A 14580-nucleotide genomic window follows, 5' to 3' on the forward strand; every position below is an offset into this window, starting at 1 on the left:
CAGCAGAAGCTCCATAATCAGCAATCAATAGTAATGAAGTCTGTTGCATTGGAATTTGATCACTGACCTTAAACAAGGATTGATCAACTGGTCGATTGTCGACTCATTGGACATTTTTTTTTGGGTTTTAATGTTTATCGATCTTTTATGGATGCCTTCTCAGATTACCATCGGATACTTTCTCAGATTACCATCGGATACTGATACACCTATTGGAGTGTTGGACAAAGCTTCTTTGGGTGATGGATAAAAGGCATTTTAAGTTGTTATACTTCCTCCACTCCTTAAATATTACATTATTCTGATTTTACGTTTCCCAACACATAACTCTGAATTTTAATCTCTCGAATTATGCAAAACTAAAAATTATAAAAATTACTCCCTCCGTCTCTTTTTGTTCTTTACGTTTTCCTTTTTTGGTATCCAAAATATTCTTTACCTATCCTTTTATATTATCACATAAATGTTTTAATATCCTATCAAAATTTGTGCCCAATGATTATTTTAACCAATTAAATTTATTGGGTTCATTTAATCTCTCACACTTTTTCATTGGGATATTAAAAATTTCCCATTTTTCAAGATCAGAATTCTAATAAAAGTGAAAATATATAAATAAACGTAATTTATCTTGTTTAAATAAAAGAAAAATAGAGAAATCTCAATACACATTAATTAGTCGTTAAAGCGCATGCAAAATATCAAACGTAAAGAACAAAAAGAGACGGAGGAAGTAGATATTTAAAAAGCATATGTCGATACGAATATAACAAGATCGTAAGGTGATTAATATTTTCTTACGCATATAATACAAAAGATGGTCAAAAGTACAATGTGAATAGTATAAAAGTAAAAATGGTGCGATATTCGTGAAACTGAAAAGTATGAAATTTAAATTCATATTCCATATTAGCCATGCTTTTAAAAGCCAAAGTTTTAGGCCTCAGTAAAACTTTACAGAAAATTCTTACACAAGTGTAATCAAGCCTCTAATACAAAATACGGAACATGAAAGTACTCTCTCTCTGTCCAGAACTAATAGGAGAGGTCGAAAATGATGCAATTACTTAAAAAAAGACTTCCTATATCAATTACACGATAAATGTGTACGTGACAACAAATTCGGACAGGTTAAAGCAAATGATTAAAACAGAACCACAATCGTACGGTTTTGGATCCTCTAGAGTTCTAAAATAACTCTACAAGGTAGAGTTTGAGCATATCAACCATTGAATGACAAATCAATGGTTCATATATTATCTTTCCAAAATTCCCCCTATGCTGTGCAGATATAGTTCTTGTATCCAGAAAGTGTTTGAATCAATAGCTCAAGAATTGAAATTGTATTATATAGCCTCAGTATATAAATATGTGCCTCAGTTGACTTACAACTCCCAGTGTCTACCACAAAATGTTTCGCGTGCCACCCTAAAAAAAAAGTTTCCTAGTATAACAAACACCGGTGGGCAAAAAGGATCGGAAAAGTTGAGCAATATGGTTCCCTATTCCCAGATCACTAACTTAGTCCCCTATTCCCAGACCACTATTAAACAAAATTTTGGTCGAATAATATATACCAGACTTTTTCATAAGCACCTCTAATCACGAATGCCAAACGCTTGAAATAACCCGCTGTTAGGCACTGCATTATATGCGCCAAAACTGGTGCTTCTATGAACGAAAAGAATAATGATTAGCAGCAGAGTCATCACCTTGTGCAGCTCTCATATCGTGATTAGATAGCAGCATTTTAGGTGTCGTATGAAGAACCGAAAGACAAAGCTGCCAAAATGAGAAAGCAAAGGTAAGGTCAGGTAGCCTCAATTCAGGCAAAGGTTGGTTTAGTTAAAGTAATGTACTTTGGCCACTGCTCGAGCAAACCATTTGGAAAAAAAGATGCAAATATGTAATACAAACTTTTATATAAGGTGGTGTTACACAAAAGACCACCTTGGTGTCATATAAATTATGCAATGGAACCAATTAGTTAAGTAATAGAACCAATTAGTTAAGAACTGAAACTAATTAGTTAAGCACTTTAACTAATTGGTTCCCTAATTAGTTAAGCACAGGAATCAATTAGTTAAGCAATGGAACCAATTAGTTAAGCACTTTAACTAATTGGTTCCCTAATTAGTTAACCACGGGAATCAATTAGTTACGCAATGGAATTAATTAGTTAAGCACTGAAACTAATTAATTAAGCAATGCAGCCAATTAGTAAAGCAATCAAAACGGTCTTTTCGGTAAGGCAGTCTTACACAAAAGTTACAGATTATGTAAACTAAAAGTCTAAAAGCAACAGAGACAAATAGAAGGACTTTTCAGTAGCACACACCTTCATTAAGCTGGAAGTAGTGCAAGCTCAATTTCTTGAAGTGACTTTCCCTTGGTTTCCAATACATTCCTCTTCACAAACACAAAACCGATCAAACAGCAGGTTGCAAAGAATGTGTACAAGAGCTTCGGCCCAAGTTGCTCGAGTAATTGCAGAAACAGAAGACCAACAAAGAAATTTACCCCCTGCAGACGAATATAAATGTTAAATCAGCAAAAGGGCAACGACATATCCTTCAAAGGGATGAATCAAATCTGAGGAAATAATGGGTATTCACAAACAGAAGAAACATTATATATTCACAACACAATCGTGACAATTAATGACAGATGACTAGGCCACTATAGTCAGCCGAGTCAGGATGAACATAAGTTTTATCTTGCCAATTGCCTTGAGTTAATTATGCACAGGGTACATACAGCCACCTTTTACTTAACTTTCTCATTATATACTTCATTACAAGACTACACGTACATAGAAATTATTACCAAAAAGGAAAACGGAACAAGAATGCAGAAACACTAGCGAACATATAAAAACACAGGAGAAGCGACTCCAAGAATCTTCAAAAGATTGAAAAACAGAAGAATAAGGCACATTACCCAGTGAACAGCCATGCACCAAGCCATGGCCTTTGCCCTTATTCGATTTGGGAACATTTCTGACAAGAGAAGACTAGGGACAGGACCAGCTCCAAGAGAAAAGGTCAGAACAACCCTGAAAAAGTAGTTTCAGCATTATAAAAATCAGGACATCAAACTTCAAGCTATCAGTATCCTCCTAACATTCAATTTTAACATGTCGGGAGAGAGTTTTTTTCTTCCGTTTGAGCAACAAAATATCGAACTCCTGAAATTATTGAGTATCCAAGAGGTAACATTCTTCTTACTGTTTGTATCCCATTTAACAAATGGAGTTTGGATATTTTTGACGGTTAATTTTAAGCATCTTCATATAAACAATATACTTTGTAACAAATTGAATACTTGAAATCACCTGTCACCATACTCTTTATTTCCTTCCCAAACAGGAAGCTAACTTTCATTGGCAAGATAGTTGAAGGATTGGGTCACAACCCCACCCCCGAAAAGAATGAAATAGAGAGGGGTCCCTGTCCCATTCATAAGCATACCATCTAAGTCACTCGCCTAGCCTATTGATGTTTAGCAATGTATTCACAGTAAACTGTAAGGCCTAACCTCAAGTGGAAACCACTACAAACTAGTACAAAACATATAAGGTTGATCAAGCCAGTAAAATCACCAGATGGATAGTATAAGCATCCAGACCCGAATCCCGAGCGGCCAAGCCTACTAGACCAATCAATGTCAGGTCTATTGTTTGGTAAACACATCTAATTATTTATAAAAATCACTTCAAGACCAAATTCCGTCATGTCACGGGCTGACAGTTTCCCTAATGTTAGAGAGCAACAAGTCCAATATGAGATGACTCCCTTGGTTGTCTGCTCAAACTTAACCATATGTTTGTTTTGGTGCAAGTTAGTGTCGCTGCACATTGTAGATCTCATATTTAGTTAAGTTTCATGCTTGTTGTGCATATGGGTAGGCTGAATCTAGACTTGGTAAAAAAGGAATTTCATACTCTGATCTTGGTGTAGAAACTGACAATAATTTGTTTCTTGCAGCACAACATTCGGACTGCTGAGCACATTCCAGGGATAAGAATTAAATTACAGGGAAAGATAAATACACATATCTTCCAGCCTGGAGATTTCTTGCATAATTTTGCACTATCCGATCCCCTCCTCTATTTATTACAACATAACCTAATGAAGTCTTTACGCGTAATTGATAAAGTAATAGAAGGTTAGGTAATGGATACTTACAGAAGTACACCTCCAACAGACAGGTACACTGACATCTCACGTGATACGAAGGAGCATGCTGCAATTATTTGAAGAGCCAGTGACATGGCCTGAACAGAAATGCACAGAGGTAATGATTAAGCCAAAACCAAAGAGAACAAAAACTTAGATCAACATCAGCTACCAACAAACAAACACTCCAACTTGTCAAGAGATCTTCCACGAATATTTTAGTGATTCACATTCACCTCATTCCTTGTGCTGGATGCAAACAGCCAGAAAACAATTTGTCAGGCAAAACAAAAATATCTGAACTACATGACATTCAACACATGATTCCATCCACTATTTTAATGAACACCGAATTTTAATTATACACCCGTCTTCATGCTTAAGGAGTTTAAGTGTTGTTAGGACTTTAAGGCAAACTCTTTGATTAAGATGTTGCAATGAGGTAGCAGGATTTGATAACTTCAAAGATCACTATAACAACTTCTACACCAATGCGATCCATTTGTCAGTTAATTGATTGTCTTACGACTCTTACCATGCCCAAAAAGCTGCCCAGAAGAAGCAACTTTCTTCCTAGTTTGTCCATTAGTATTGTTGCGGTGCATGATCCTACATCAATTTTTAAGAAAAGTCAGTAAATTGTTGGAAATAATCAAACATATGACTTTCATGTGTATCTGAGAATCCAGATTCAAAGCTTCCCATCACAGAGGTAGCTCAACTATGCACTTCTATGTAAAGTAAAAGATTTTCAGAAGTACAACAGATTAAAGATGAAACTAGCAAAGAGAGTGTCTACCTGATAAATTTACAACTGCCACAAACATGTTTGCAGTATCTGGTGGAACTCCAGCACTCTTAAAGACAGAAGAAGAGAAATAGAACACAGCGTTGATACCAGACAGCTGCTGTAAAGCAAATAGGACAGACCCAATGAAAACCACTGCAAAATGAAGCAAAATATGAAATTTGGAAAGTGAAGATTTGACCGCATCAGCTTCAAACAATATTTTGGTAAAAAAATAAAATAGAATATAAGGGTCAAATTTAACTGTCAAAACAAATGAAAAAACTTTACCCTTATAATGTCGACCATAAAACAGCTCCGAGAATTTAACTGTATCAGCCTCATCCCCTCTATCCGACTTTGACAATTCAGCTATTGCACTCTTGACATGTAAACCTCCCAGTAGCCTCTCGAACTCAACTTCAGCTTCAGCACTTCTTCCTTTCTGTGTCACATCAGCAGGATATTGAATGCATAATGGAAATTCCTCCATACCGAGGGTGGATATCAAACCACACTACAAAGAAACTTTACAGGACAACACCATTAAGAGTGAATCAAAAAGACAATTTTGAAGCTACAAGATAAAATAATAAGAATGATGTGGTTGTTTATAAAGCTAGGTGAATCTCTGCCTCAGGTCCATAATGAAGGACAGAGTAACTTAACTTAATGTGCTGTATGAAGGATAACTAATGTGCCATAAGTTGCTGGTTCAAAGCTCGAAGAAAAGGACTTCTTATTGCACACCATATAATACAAAAACGAAAGCATTTTCAGTATTTGAGTTATATCTAACTGATGAATTTTGCTTTCAGAAGCGGCATCATACTCCCATAATGTAAAAAGACTTTGTTTTTAACAGTTTGAAGATAATGGTGCTGAAGTACATGCAACTATACATACCGCCTATCAGAAAAGAAAAAAACTCATCGCATAATACAACAAGAGAAATCAAAGCCACATAAGCCATTCTAAAGCCAACCCAATTTAGGTGGGAATGCAGCCAGGGAAAAAAGAAGTAAAAATGGCCTTTGGCCTTGCAAAGTCAAAAGGTCATGAGGAAGCAAAAACCTTGAAAAGCCAGTGAGGACTCTCTGCACAAAGTTCCATTGATAGAGCAAGTAATGCAGCAGGAATAACAGATACCCAGAAACAAACACGCCACCTGGTGACAAAAGAAGACTTTAATATGTGCTGATTTGTCCAAAACTCAGGTGTAAAGAAGCTGAAAACCAAAATGAATATGACTCAAAGGATAAAAAAACTCAAAACTCGTAAGCTCTTCTTACCAATCCTTAGAATCCTTTGCGGGAATACCAATAACAAATGATCCCATAAGTCCCAGGCAAGTCGCAATTTGCGTGAAACTTCCAAATGTACCTCGAACATATGTTGGTGAAACCTACAATTTACAAAACATCTTAGAACTTTTAGAAAACAATGGATCTCATAAATACACTCGCTGAAGTGGAAAAGTCATGCACCTCAGCCACATATAGAGCTGCAACAGCTGGGCCAAGTCCCATGCCAAGTCCAACAAGAAACCTTCCAGTAAGCATGCCAGCCAAGCTACTTGTTGTTGCACTGCACATTTGAGGACATGGTCCTTTATTAGATTCAAACAATAAATACAACTTAACAATTATGTTGTCGAAAAAAAGAACTTGGCAATTGTGAATTGTGTGACCAACCATACAAGAACCACATATTTGTAAGAAAATTGGGATGATAACCCCTAAAAAAGATGAGATTGTCGTTAGTTACATGCAGTTCTAATCTAATGTCTTCTCCCCAATCCCCCAGCACAGAACAAGGGGGGAAAGCAGAGCAGTTACATTCAAATATTGATAGTAAGATTCATCCAAATCTTATCAGGTGAGGCAAAAAATATGAAGATAATGTTGTATCTCTTCTAGTCATAGCACTTGCATGTTGCATCAATCACAAGTTCACAACATGATTATCAACAGTATAAAAAATGTCCAGACGGATGTCCAAGAGGCTTAAAGAATCTGCCTTACTAAAGGAAGGTAAGAACAAGAAAAGGAGTGTATGGTATCTAATTATCACACTGACCTCATTGAGGCACCAACAATCAAAGGCAATGAACACATTTGGAAGGACCTCCTTCGGCCAAAGTAATCAGCAATCGATCCACTGAATAGAGATCCGAGAAATGCACCGCCTAAAGACATACTTACAACCAAACCTACAAGAAAGAATTAAAAAGTATCAGTCTACAGAACTTTTTTAGAAAGTTCCTACACTGTACGTTGTCATGACTCCAATTCCATGATTACAAAAAGTTGTTCCTTTACAACCAAGAGAATCAAGAGATACAATATCATCCAAGCTGTATGTGAAAGATAAAAGTTGATACCCAAAAAAAAAAAGGTCATGCCAACTACATATAATTACCTTCAGCCATAGTATTTCCACTGAAGCCAAGATCAATAGAGATGCTTTCTAGTGTATCATTCACTACTCTGCATATGACAACAAACAAATAAAGAAATAAGTTTCAGCAACCCAAGCAGCATAAAATGTCTTCTATTATTACAATTTCCGTTTAAAACACAGTTATTGTCATCATTCCATGACGCTAATTCTGCTAATTAACCCTCAATCATACTCTATCATGTTTCTTCCTTTTTAAGAAGCTAGTCTTGCTAAAAAAATGTTTTCATTCGACCATATTAAAGTATTCAACTCCTTGACATTGTAGCCTTATAGGAAGGTACAGATAAGAGAAGGCAAACTACAATAACTACCACGGTGCATTTACTCTTATGAGCCGAAGGGTTACAAAGTGGACTGCACAGTTGAAGTTAGGACACACCCAAATCCTAACGGAAAACAATACGGTTTTGAATTTCATGTCTGAATGTCTGAATCTGAATTGAACATGAAATGATGAAAAAAAAAAATAGATGAGCGTTCCAAGAAATCAAATGGGGACAAGAAATATAGACAAAACATTATTCATCTCTTTGCTTTTAACTGTTATTAGTATTTTAAAGCTTAGGAGTGATAGAGAATTTAGAATTCTACTTTTTCTATTTAAGGAATAAATGGTATACTACTTCACTACGAATTAGAGGTTTTACTTTTCGAATAAGGCCCTCCCTACATTTCACAATATAAGCAGCCCAAAATATATAACTGAATATTACTTCGTATATTAATTAAAAAAGTACAGGTATACTTAGATATATACGAGTAGTTAAAAATAAATTCAGAAAATTTTTATTCAAAAAGTCTGGGCACCTTAAAACGAATAGAGTTTTTTTTTTTTTGCCTTTCTTTTCTCCACTTGGATGTCTCTATTGTTGTAGAGGGCATATGGTTATGTATGCTGTAACTTCTATAAACAATTGAAAAAAAAAATAAAGCATACCCAAGGTGATATCCAAACAAAAATGAAGCGATTGTAGCAACGACAATATGAGGTAATGACTTCGACCATGGAGGATTTCCACCTTCTCTCCCCAAACCTTGGAGACGACCTACAAACAAGAAAAATAACAATCAGCCAAAAAACATAATAAAAGCCAGATTCTTTTGTTCTTCAGAAACAAAAAAAGAACAACGCTGTTTTGACATTCCGGAAAGAAAGTCAAGTTTCTCTCATATTGCAATTAATTCATTCTCCGTAATTACAAATTATTCAAATGCTTACCACACCTCTACTTTGTTGCTAGTTACTAACAAGGTCCAAAAGCACCAAGAACTCCCCCATTTCTAAATAATATGCTACATTTAACTTTTTGTGTCTAAATCTAGCTTCCTTCACCATTAACTTGTAAAAGTATATTGGATTCTTCCTAAAAAAGTACCTTGGTAAAGTTATAAGTTTATGAATTTCATTATATCAAGGTCGACCACATTAGAAATATATGGTTCGTGTGTCTAGATGGAAGGACTACTCCCTTACTTTGGTACTTGCTAATTATAGTGGCCAAGTTTAGCTAACTTTCGCAATTACTTTGTAAACATATGCTTTAAGGTACAACATGAAGAAAAAAAATCAGATTCATCCAAAAAAAATACGGCAACATTCATTTTGTACTTCAAGGTCAACCACATTAGAAAAAATAAGGTCCATCGTTGTAAATGGAAGAAGTATTAGCTAGATTAACATAAACCTAAACTATATTATGAGAATAATGTATGGAATTGGAAAATAACATCACTTTCTGTCATGAAAGACATAACTTACCCAACTTGCAATAAAGAATTGCATTTTTTTTAAGCACAATTCAAAAATAGATTAGCAGGAATTAGTAATAGCTAAAAAGTACACAACATAGTATTAACATCACTAGTTTAATTGGATAACTGATCGAAATATAGAATCTCGTCTACATCATTGCCCTCTGCAACTACTCTCTCTGCACTTTTACATTTCGACATACAAAAATGTAAAAATAACTTAATTAAACTAACGCAAAACATAAAACAATTGTCAGAAAAAACTTAGTCTGAAACACAAAAAGATCCAACTGATGAACTGACACACACTAATGAGTGTAAAAACATAATTAAAACTTTGAAATCACCTTCATTAGCATAATCACCCTCCACATCTTTAGACGCAACTCGTTTGTAAGTAGACACAGCAGCATCCCCGACTGCCTGACGACCTCGCATTTTCGCCGGAATTTGACGAAAATACCCCCGCGAGATTCAGATTCAAATTCACAAACACTCCACCTCTAAATCCACTCGATCAATCAACCACCGTACACTAATCACAATTCATCAACAAACACAATAATTATCAAACCAAAGCATAATGGAATTTCGTCGAAATCGAAACGATCAGAAAAAACAAGCACATTTGACGATTGAATCTATGTACCTGAACTGAAATGATGAGATTCCGGTTGATTAACTCTCTCTCTATTTGATCGATTTGCGATGAGAGAGATGGATCGAGAAGATGAAGTGTCGGTAAATTTTAATTAATTTTGTTTAAATTTAGGGGTTTGGGTTTGGGGATGAGTTGTAGAGACGCAAAGTAAGCATAACTTAGCTCTCGTTAAACATTACGTACAGAAACAAAAAGGAGGAGAGAGAAAATAAAAATGGAGGTTGCAATCAAGGCCGAATCGGGTGTGTGACGACGATGGAAATCTATAGCGGAAAATCTGTGAATACGAACTTACACGTGGAGTGGGACTGTGAAGAGGGGGTTTGATAGCGTGACATGAGAGTATTTATGGCTTTAGCGTCACAGTCACAGTCACAGTCACAGTCACAGTTTATGGGTAGAGTGAAGTTGGGTACTTGCCACTTGGAGTGGAAGTGGGACTGACATTGCGCTTTTTGAAAGAGGGTTTCCATGAATTGCGGAGTTTTAAGTCTTGTTTACTACACAAATTCTTATTTACAATGGGTGTACAATAAATATTGTACATCGGAATAAAAGTTAACTCAAAATGCTTAAAAGTTAAGAGCTTATATATGTAAAAGTTATCTATTTTTAAGTGATAAATTTTTCATTTTAGTATAACTTATTTCTTCAAAATCACTAATAATGTACTCCCTTTATTCCTTTATGCTCTTCCCATTTGGGAAATGGTGTGGAAATTAAGAAAATTGAATCTTGTAATGATTGGGTGTAACAGTAATGATTGAATGTAAGAGAAAGTAATAAAGTAGTAAAGGAAAGTAATAAATAAATGAAGGAGAGAGAAGATATTTTTAATAAAGTAATAAAAAATTATAAAAGTGGAGTTGGGTGGGTGAATAGGGAAATGTGAATTAATTAAATAAGGGATGGTGGGGAATTTTATGGTAAAAAGGTATGTCCAAAAAAGGAAATGGAAAGAACATATAGGAACGCCCGAAATAGAAACGGGAAGAACAAAAAGGAATGGAGTGAATATAAAATTAATCATTTAACCCTTTAAAATATTTATCTATCAATTTCTTTTTACTAATATAAAAGTTAATCAAAACTAGGTTAAAGTTACAAAAAAAAAGGGTTAAGTTATCTTGGTGTACAATAAATGTATTGTACACCTTGTGCGCGCAAGACCTTTTGTTTTTACTAGTTTTGACTTTTCATATTGTTTGCTGGTTTTGACTTTTCATATTGTTTGGGAAATTCTCACTACGTGTTTGATGTGCTGCTAAACTTGTGAGGTGGCTCGTGTTTGAGCTAACGTGACTTGTGCACTTGTGGGCCTGTGCCCTGTGGCCTTGTGCCTAATCTACTAGAAACGTGTGTGATGGGCCAATCGAATATTTTAAAAGACGGTCCGATTGGTCCGAACATAGCCAAGCTCACGTATTGCAGTGGGAGCCGTTCCGAGTTAATCTCAATGATTGGAAATTTTTTCCAATCAAATGGCATTTTTGTAAATAATTGATGCTTTTATTACGAAAATGCCATTAAATGTGGGTTAAAGTACAGTGACATGTCATCAAATATGGGCCACATGTACGGTCATTATTGTATTTTCATAATACATCAACAACTATATAATATACAGTCAACATGTCGCAATATACAATAAGCTTCTACTAATAAATAATCCACAACTATAGATATTCAGTCAATCACTTATCAATAAACAATATTGCATTTTAGTAATTGATCAGCAATCATAAAATATACAGTCAACTATAAGCGGTATACAATCAACACCGAGTAATATGCAGTCAATAACTACAAATATACAGTCAACACCTAACATTATACCACCTACGGTTTTCAAACAAAATATTTAAGAAAATGCCATTTGATTGTAATTTTTTTTCCAATCACTGAGATTAACTCGGAATTTATCTTGCAGTGGTTTGCTTATGTGTGTAACTGATTTAACTCAATTAAACGTGATTTGTCATGTCTTTGTCGTGTCTTTTCCAAAAATATGCAAATTAAGTACATTCCAATGATTCCATAACTTCTTATCATGTCACTTCGTGTTTTTTGGGTCGTGGTGTACGTGCCTCGATGCCTTGTTGGCTTGCTCAATGTCATCTTTACTTGTGAGGTTAGGGCGTTGGAGACTGGAGCTAGTAGTTATTCACACACCTTTTATAATTTTAGGCATGTTAGGCTATATATTTCAATTAAAGTTATATTTTAAGCAAAAAATATTACAAAAGAAATAGAGAATTGTTTTATTTATGTGACCAAAAGTGGGCGACTCATCTTACTGCCATAAAATTTTAAGAACAACCCACTTTTGATCTTGTGACGCATTGTCTCTTCCCTAAATTATGAAACAATAGAAAGGTAAAATAATTAAAGCATATGCATGTTGATGGATGATATAAAGAAGAAGAGTAATTGTTGGAAGTTGCTTCAATGTCTTCAAACTATTAAATGGTGAATAACATATACTTCAATACTTCATATGTACCTTATCATTTTAGCTATATTCATGAACTAGGATGAAGAAAATCTAAAGATTGAGTAATCGAAAAATAATATGATTTTACACGAAAATCTCAAATTAAACCTATCGCACTTGATTGAAAAATGTCACAAGTTGTAGGTGTTACGACCGTGCTTCGGAAATACAACATTCCTCTTAGGATTTTTTGTCATTTAACACCTTAAAAAAATTAGTTTTTGTAATTAAACACCTTACTTATTTTTTATTATATTTAAATACCTTAAAAATCTAAAAATTTATAAATCAACACCGCTTAACGATTTCCATAAGAAAAAAAAACGTTGATTTTTAATCGTGCTATAACTTCCAAAGCATAATTTGATGGTAGAAGGAGTTGTTTACCACCATATCATGCCTTGTGAACTTTAGCATAGTTAAAAACTAATGTTTTTTCTAACAAAAATTGTCAAGTGGTGTTGATTTCTAAATTTTTTTTGTTTTTTAAGGTGTTTAAAAAAAATAAAAAACAAGTAAGGTGTTAAATTACAAAAACTAGTTTTTTTAAGGTGTTAAATGACAAAAAAATCCTTCCTCTTATGAAAGATTTATTTAAACCATTTAACCGTGAGATAGATTTTAGACCTTTATTTCTCTAACCTAGTCTTTAAGTGAAAATAATCTCGAATTTTTGTTTAGTGTAATTTTGGATTAGAACAACCCCACCTTCCATATTGAGGTTTGGATGCTTGGGCTTCAAATTAGGCGAGTATGATGATTAACTCCTTCCTCCTTGGTCTTCCTCGCTCTTGGATAGAATTCAGTTGGTTTTGCAATCTTGTTCATGAAATAGTCTAGAAACACAAATAGAAACCAAACTAATATTGTGAGGGAGCGAAAAACTTGCTAAAAGATATTTTAAGATACTATAAATCAATAGTGGGTATAATTGTATTTAATGTATTTTGTCAACAACTTTTTATAGGTTATCCTATCGATAGAAACCCTTAGCGATAAATGCCTTTTCGGAGTGATGTGGTGGGAGGGGGGAGGGGGGGATCCCTACTGTACGGGTAGCCCTACCGGTATGCCGGTAGGACAACCCATAACAGCTGTATCATAGACATATACTCACAAGAAGCACCAAAGGTGCAGTCGGCATCCAGGGTTTACAGAACCTAGTCGGCATTGCTCTGACATCATCTACCTATCAGAGCCGAAAGGGAGGATCCGGAACCAACGGGTAATAACCCGGGTCCTCCGTACAAATAACCCGTCTATATATACGGACCCCCATCAATGCCGAAGGTACGCAATTCCAGCCCAATCATTCTTATAAGCATTTATTACAGAGCTACCAGCATAATCTGACTTAAGCATCGGAGGGGTAATTCTCGGATCACCCCCGAGGCTAGTTAACGGTTTCACTGTGCAGGATCCAGCCAGCAATCTCAGTCGGGAGTCAGTCATCCCTTTCCTGTTCCAAGTCCGCTGCCGGAACACCTACCTTAAGAGCCTGTTTGTGGATTGTTCCCACAATCCCGAGATTGCGATGCGCAAATATTACCACGAGTCTAAGCATTGTTAGAGCATCTCCAATGGTTGTAGCTAGGGACTTGCTTGCAATTTTGAGAAATTCCAAGCTACTAGCTTGACCATTGGAGTTGGAATAATAAATTAGCTTGGTCAAGCAAATTATTTGCTTGAAAAAAACTTGTCCAATGAAATAATTTTAAATTAAATTAAATTTAAATATTGATTGACAAATATGACTACATTAAATATCAAGCTAGTAGCTAACCACTAGGGTACTAACTAGCTAGAAAGGGAAATAGCTTGAAATATTATGTGGCATGATAAGCTAATTTAGAAATTAGCTTACCATTAGAGATGCTCTTAAAAAGAGCAAAATTACTCAAACAAACCTCAACACCAAAGAGATATTTTGACACTTTAAAATTAGCTTGGATATACCCACTAGAATAATATTTTATGCTACATTAAAAAACAAAAGTGTGCTAAAGTCAATGTAAATGACACCAAAAATGATTTTTTAAGTGTGCGAAAAGCAGTTTCCTCGATACTTAATAAAAAACAATATTAGTTTGTTTCATCTTATTTTGACCAGTTCATATAAGTTCAGCCATTCAGTTCAACACAAGTTCAACGTAGTAAAAATAAGCTTTTCGAAACTTTGGATAAATTGTGATAAGTTTATGTCGAACCAAACAGAGCTAAAGAAAAACCTTTCTACTATCTTCTA

At 34.9% G+C, this 14580-nt stretch overlaps 1 protein-coding gene across 1 annotated transcript; it reads right to left on the reverse strand.

Annotated features, from left to right (window-relative positions):
* Positions 1–1328: 1328 nt before the first annotated feature.
* Positions 1329–10148, reverse strand: LOC110801730 (probable plastidic glucose transporter 2). Its single transcript, XM_022007139.2, has 15 exons — positions 9830–10148; positions 9528–9715; positions 8366–8474; positions 7387–7454; positions 7045–7177; positions 6453–6552; positions 6258–6370; positions 6040–6133; positions 5257–5410; positions 4978–5121; positions 4714–4787; positions 4188–4276; positions 2941–3055; positions 2339–2523; positions 1329–1782 (listed from the first exon to the last, which is right to left on the reverse strand). Exons 2-14 carry the CDS (start codon positions 9616–9618, stop codon positions 2344–2346), a joined length of 1464 nt encoding a protein of 487 aa, XP_021862831.1. The 5' UTR covers positions 9619–9715; positions 9830–10148; the 3' UTR covers positions 1329–1782; positions 2339–2343.
* Between the last annotated feature and the right edge of the window lie 4432 nt (positions 10149–14580).

The sequence above is a fragment of the Spinacia oleracea genome, chromosome 4, assembly GCF_020520425.1.
Source record: "Spinacia oleracea cultivar Varoflay chromosome 4, BTI_SOV_V1, whole genome shotgun sequence".
NCBI lineage: Eukaryota > Viridiplantae > Streptophyta > Magnoliopsida > Caryophyllales > Amaranthaceae > Spinacia > Spinacia oleracea.

Excerpts from the sequence above, each read along its gene's own strand:
- LOC110801730 (XM_022007139.2), bottom strand. The coding sequence starts at position 9,618 with ATGCGAGGTCGTCAGGCAGTCGGGGATGCTGCTGTGTCTACTTACAAA. Across the intron at positions 8,475-9,527 it reads GGGTGATTATGCTAATGAAG|GTCGTCTCCAAGGTTTGGGG; the intron begins GTGATTTCAAAG and ends TCTTGTTTGTAG. Across the intron at positions 5,122-5,256 it reads TTATGGTCGACATTATAAGG|TGGTTTTCATTGGGTCTGTC; the intron begins GTAAAGTTTTTT and ends TTCATTTTGCAG.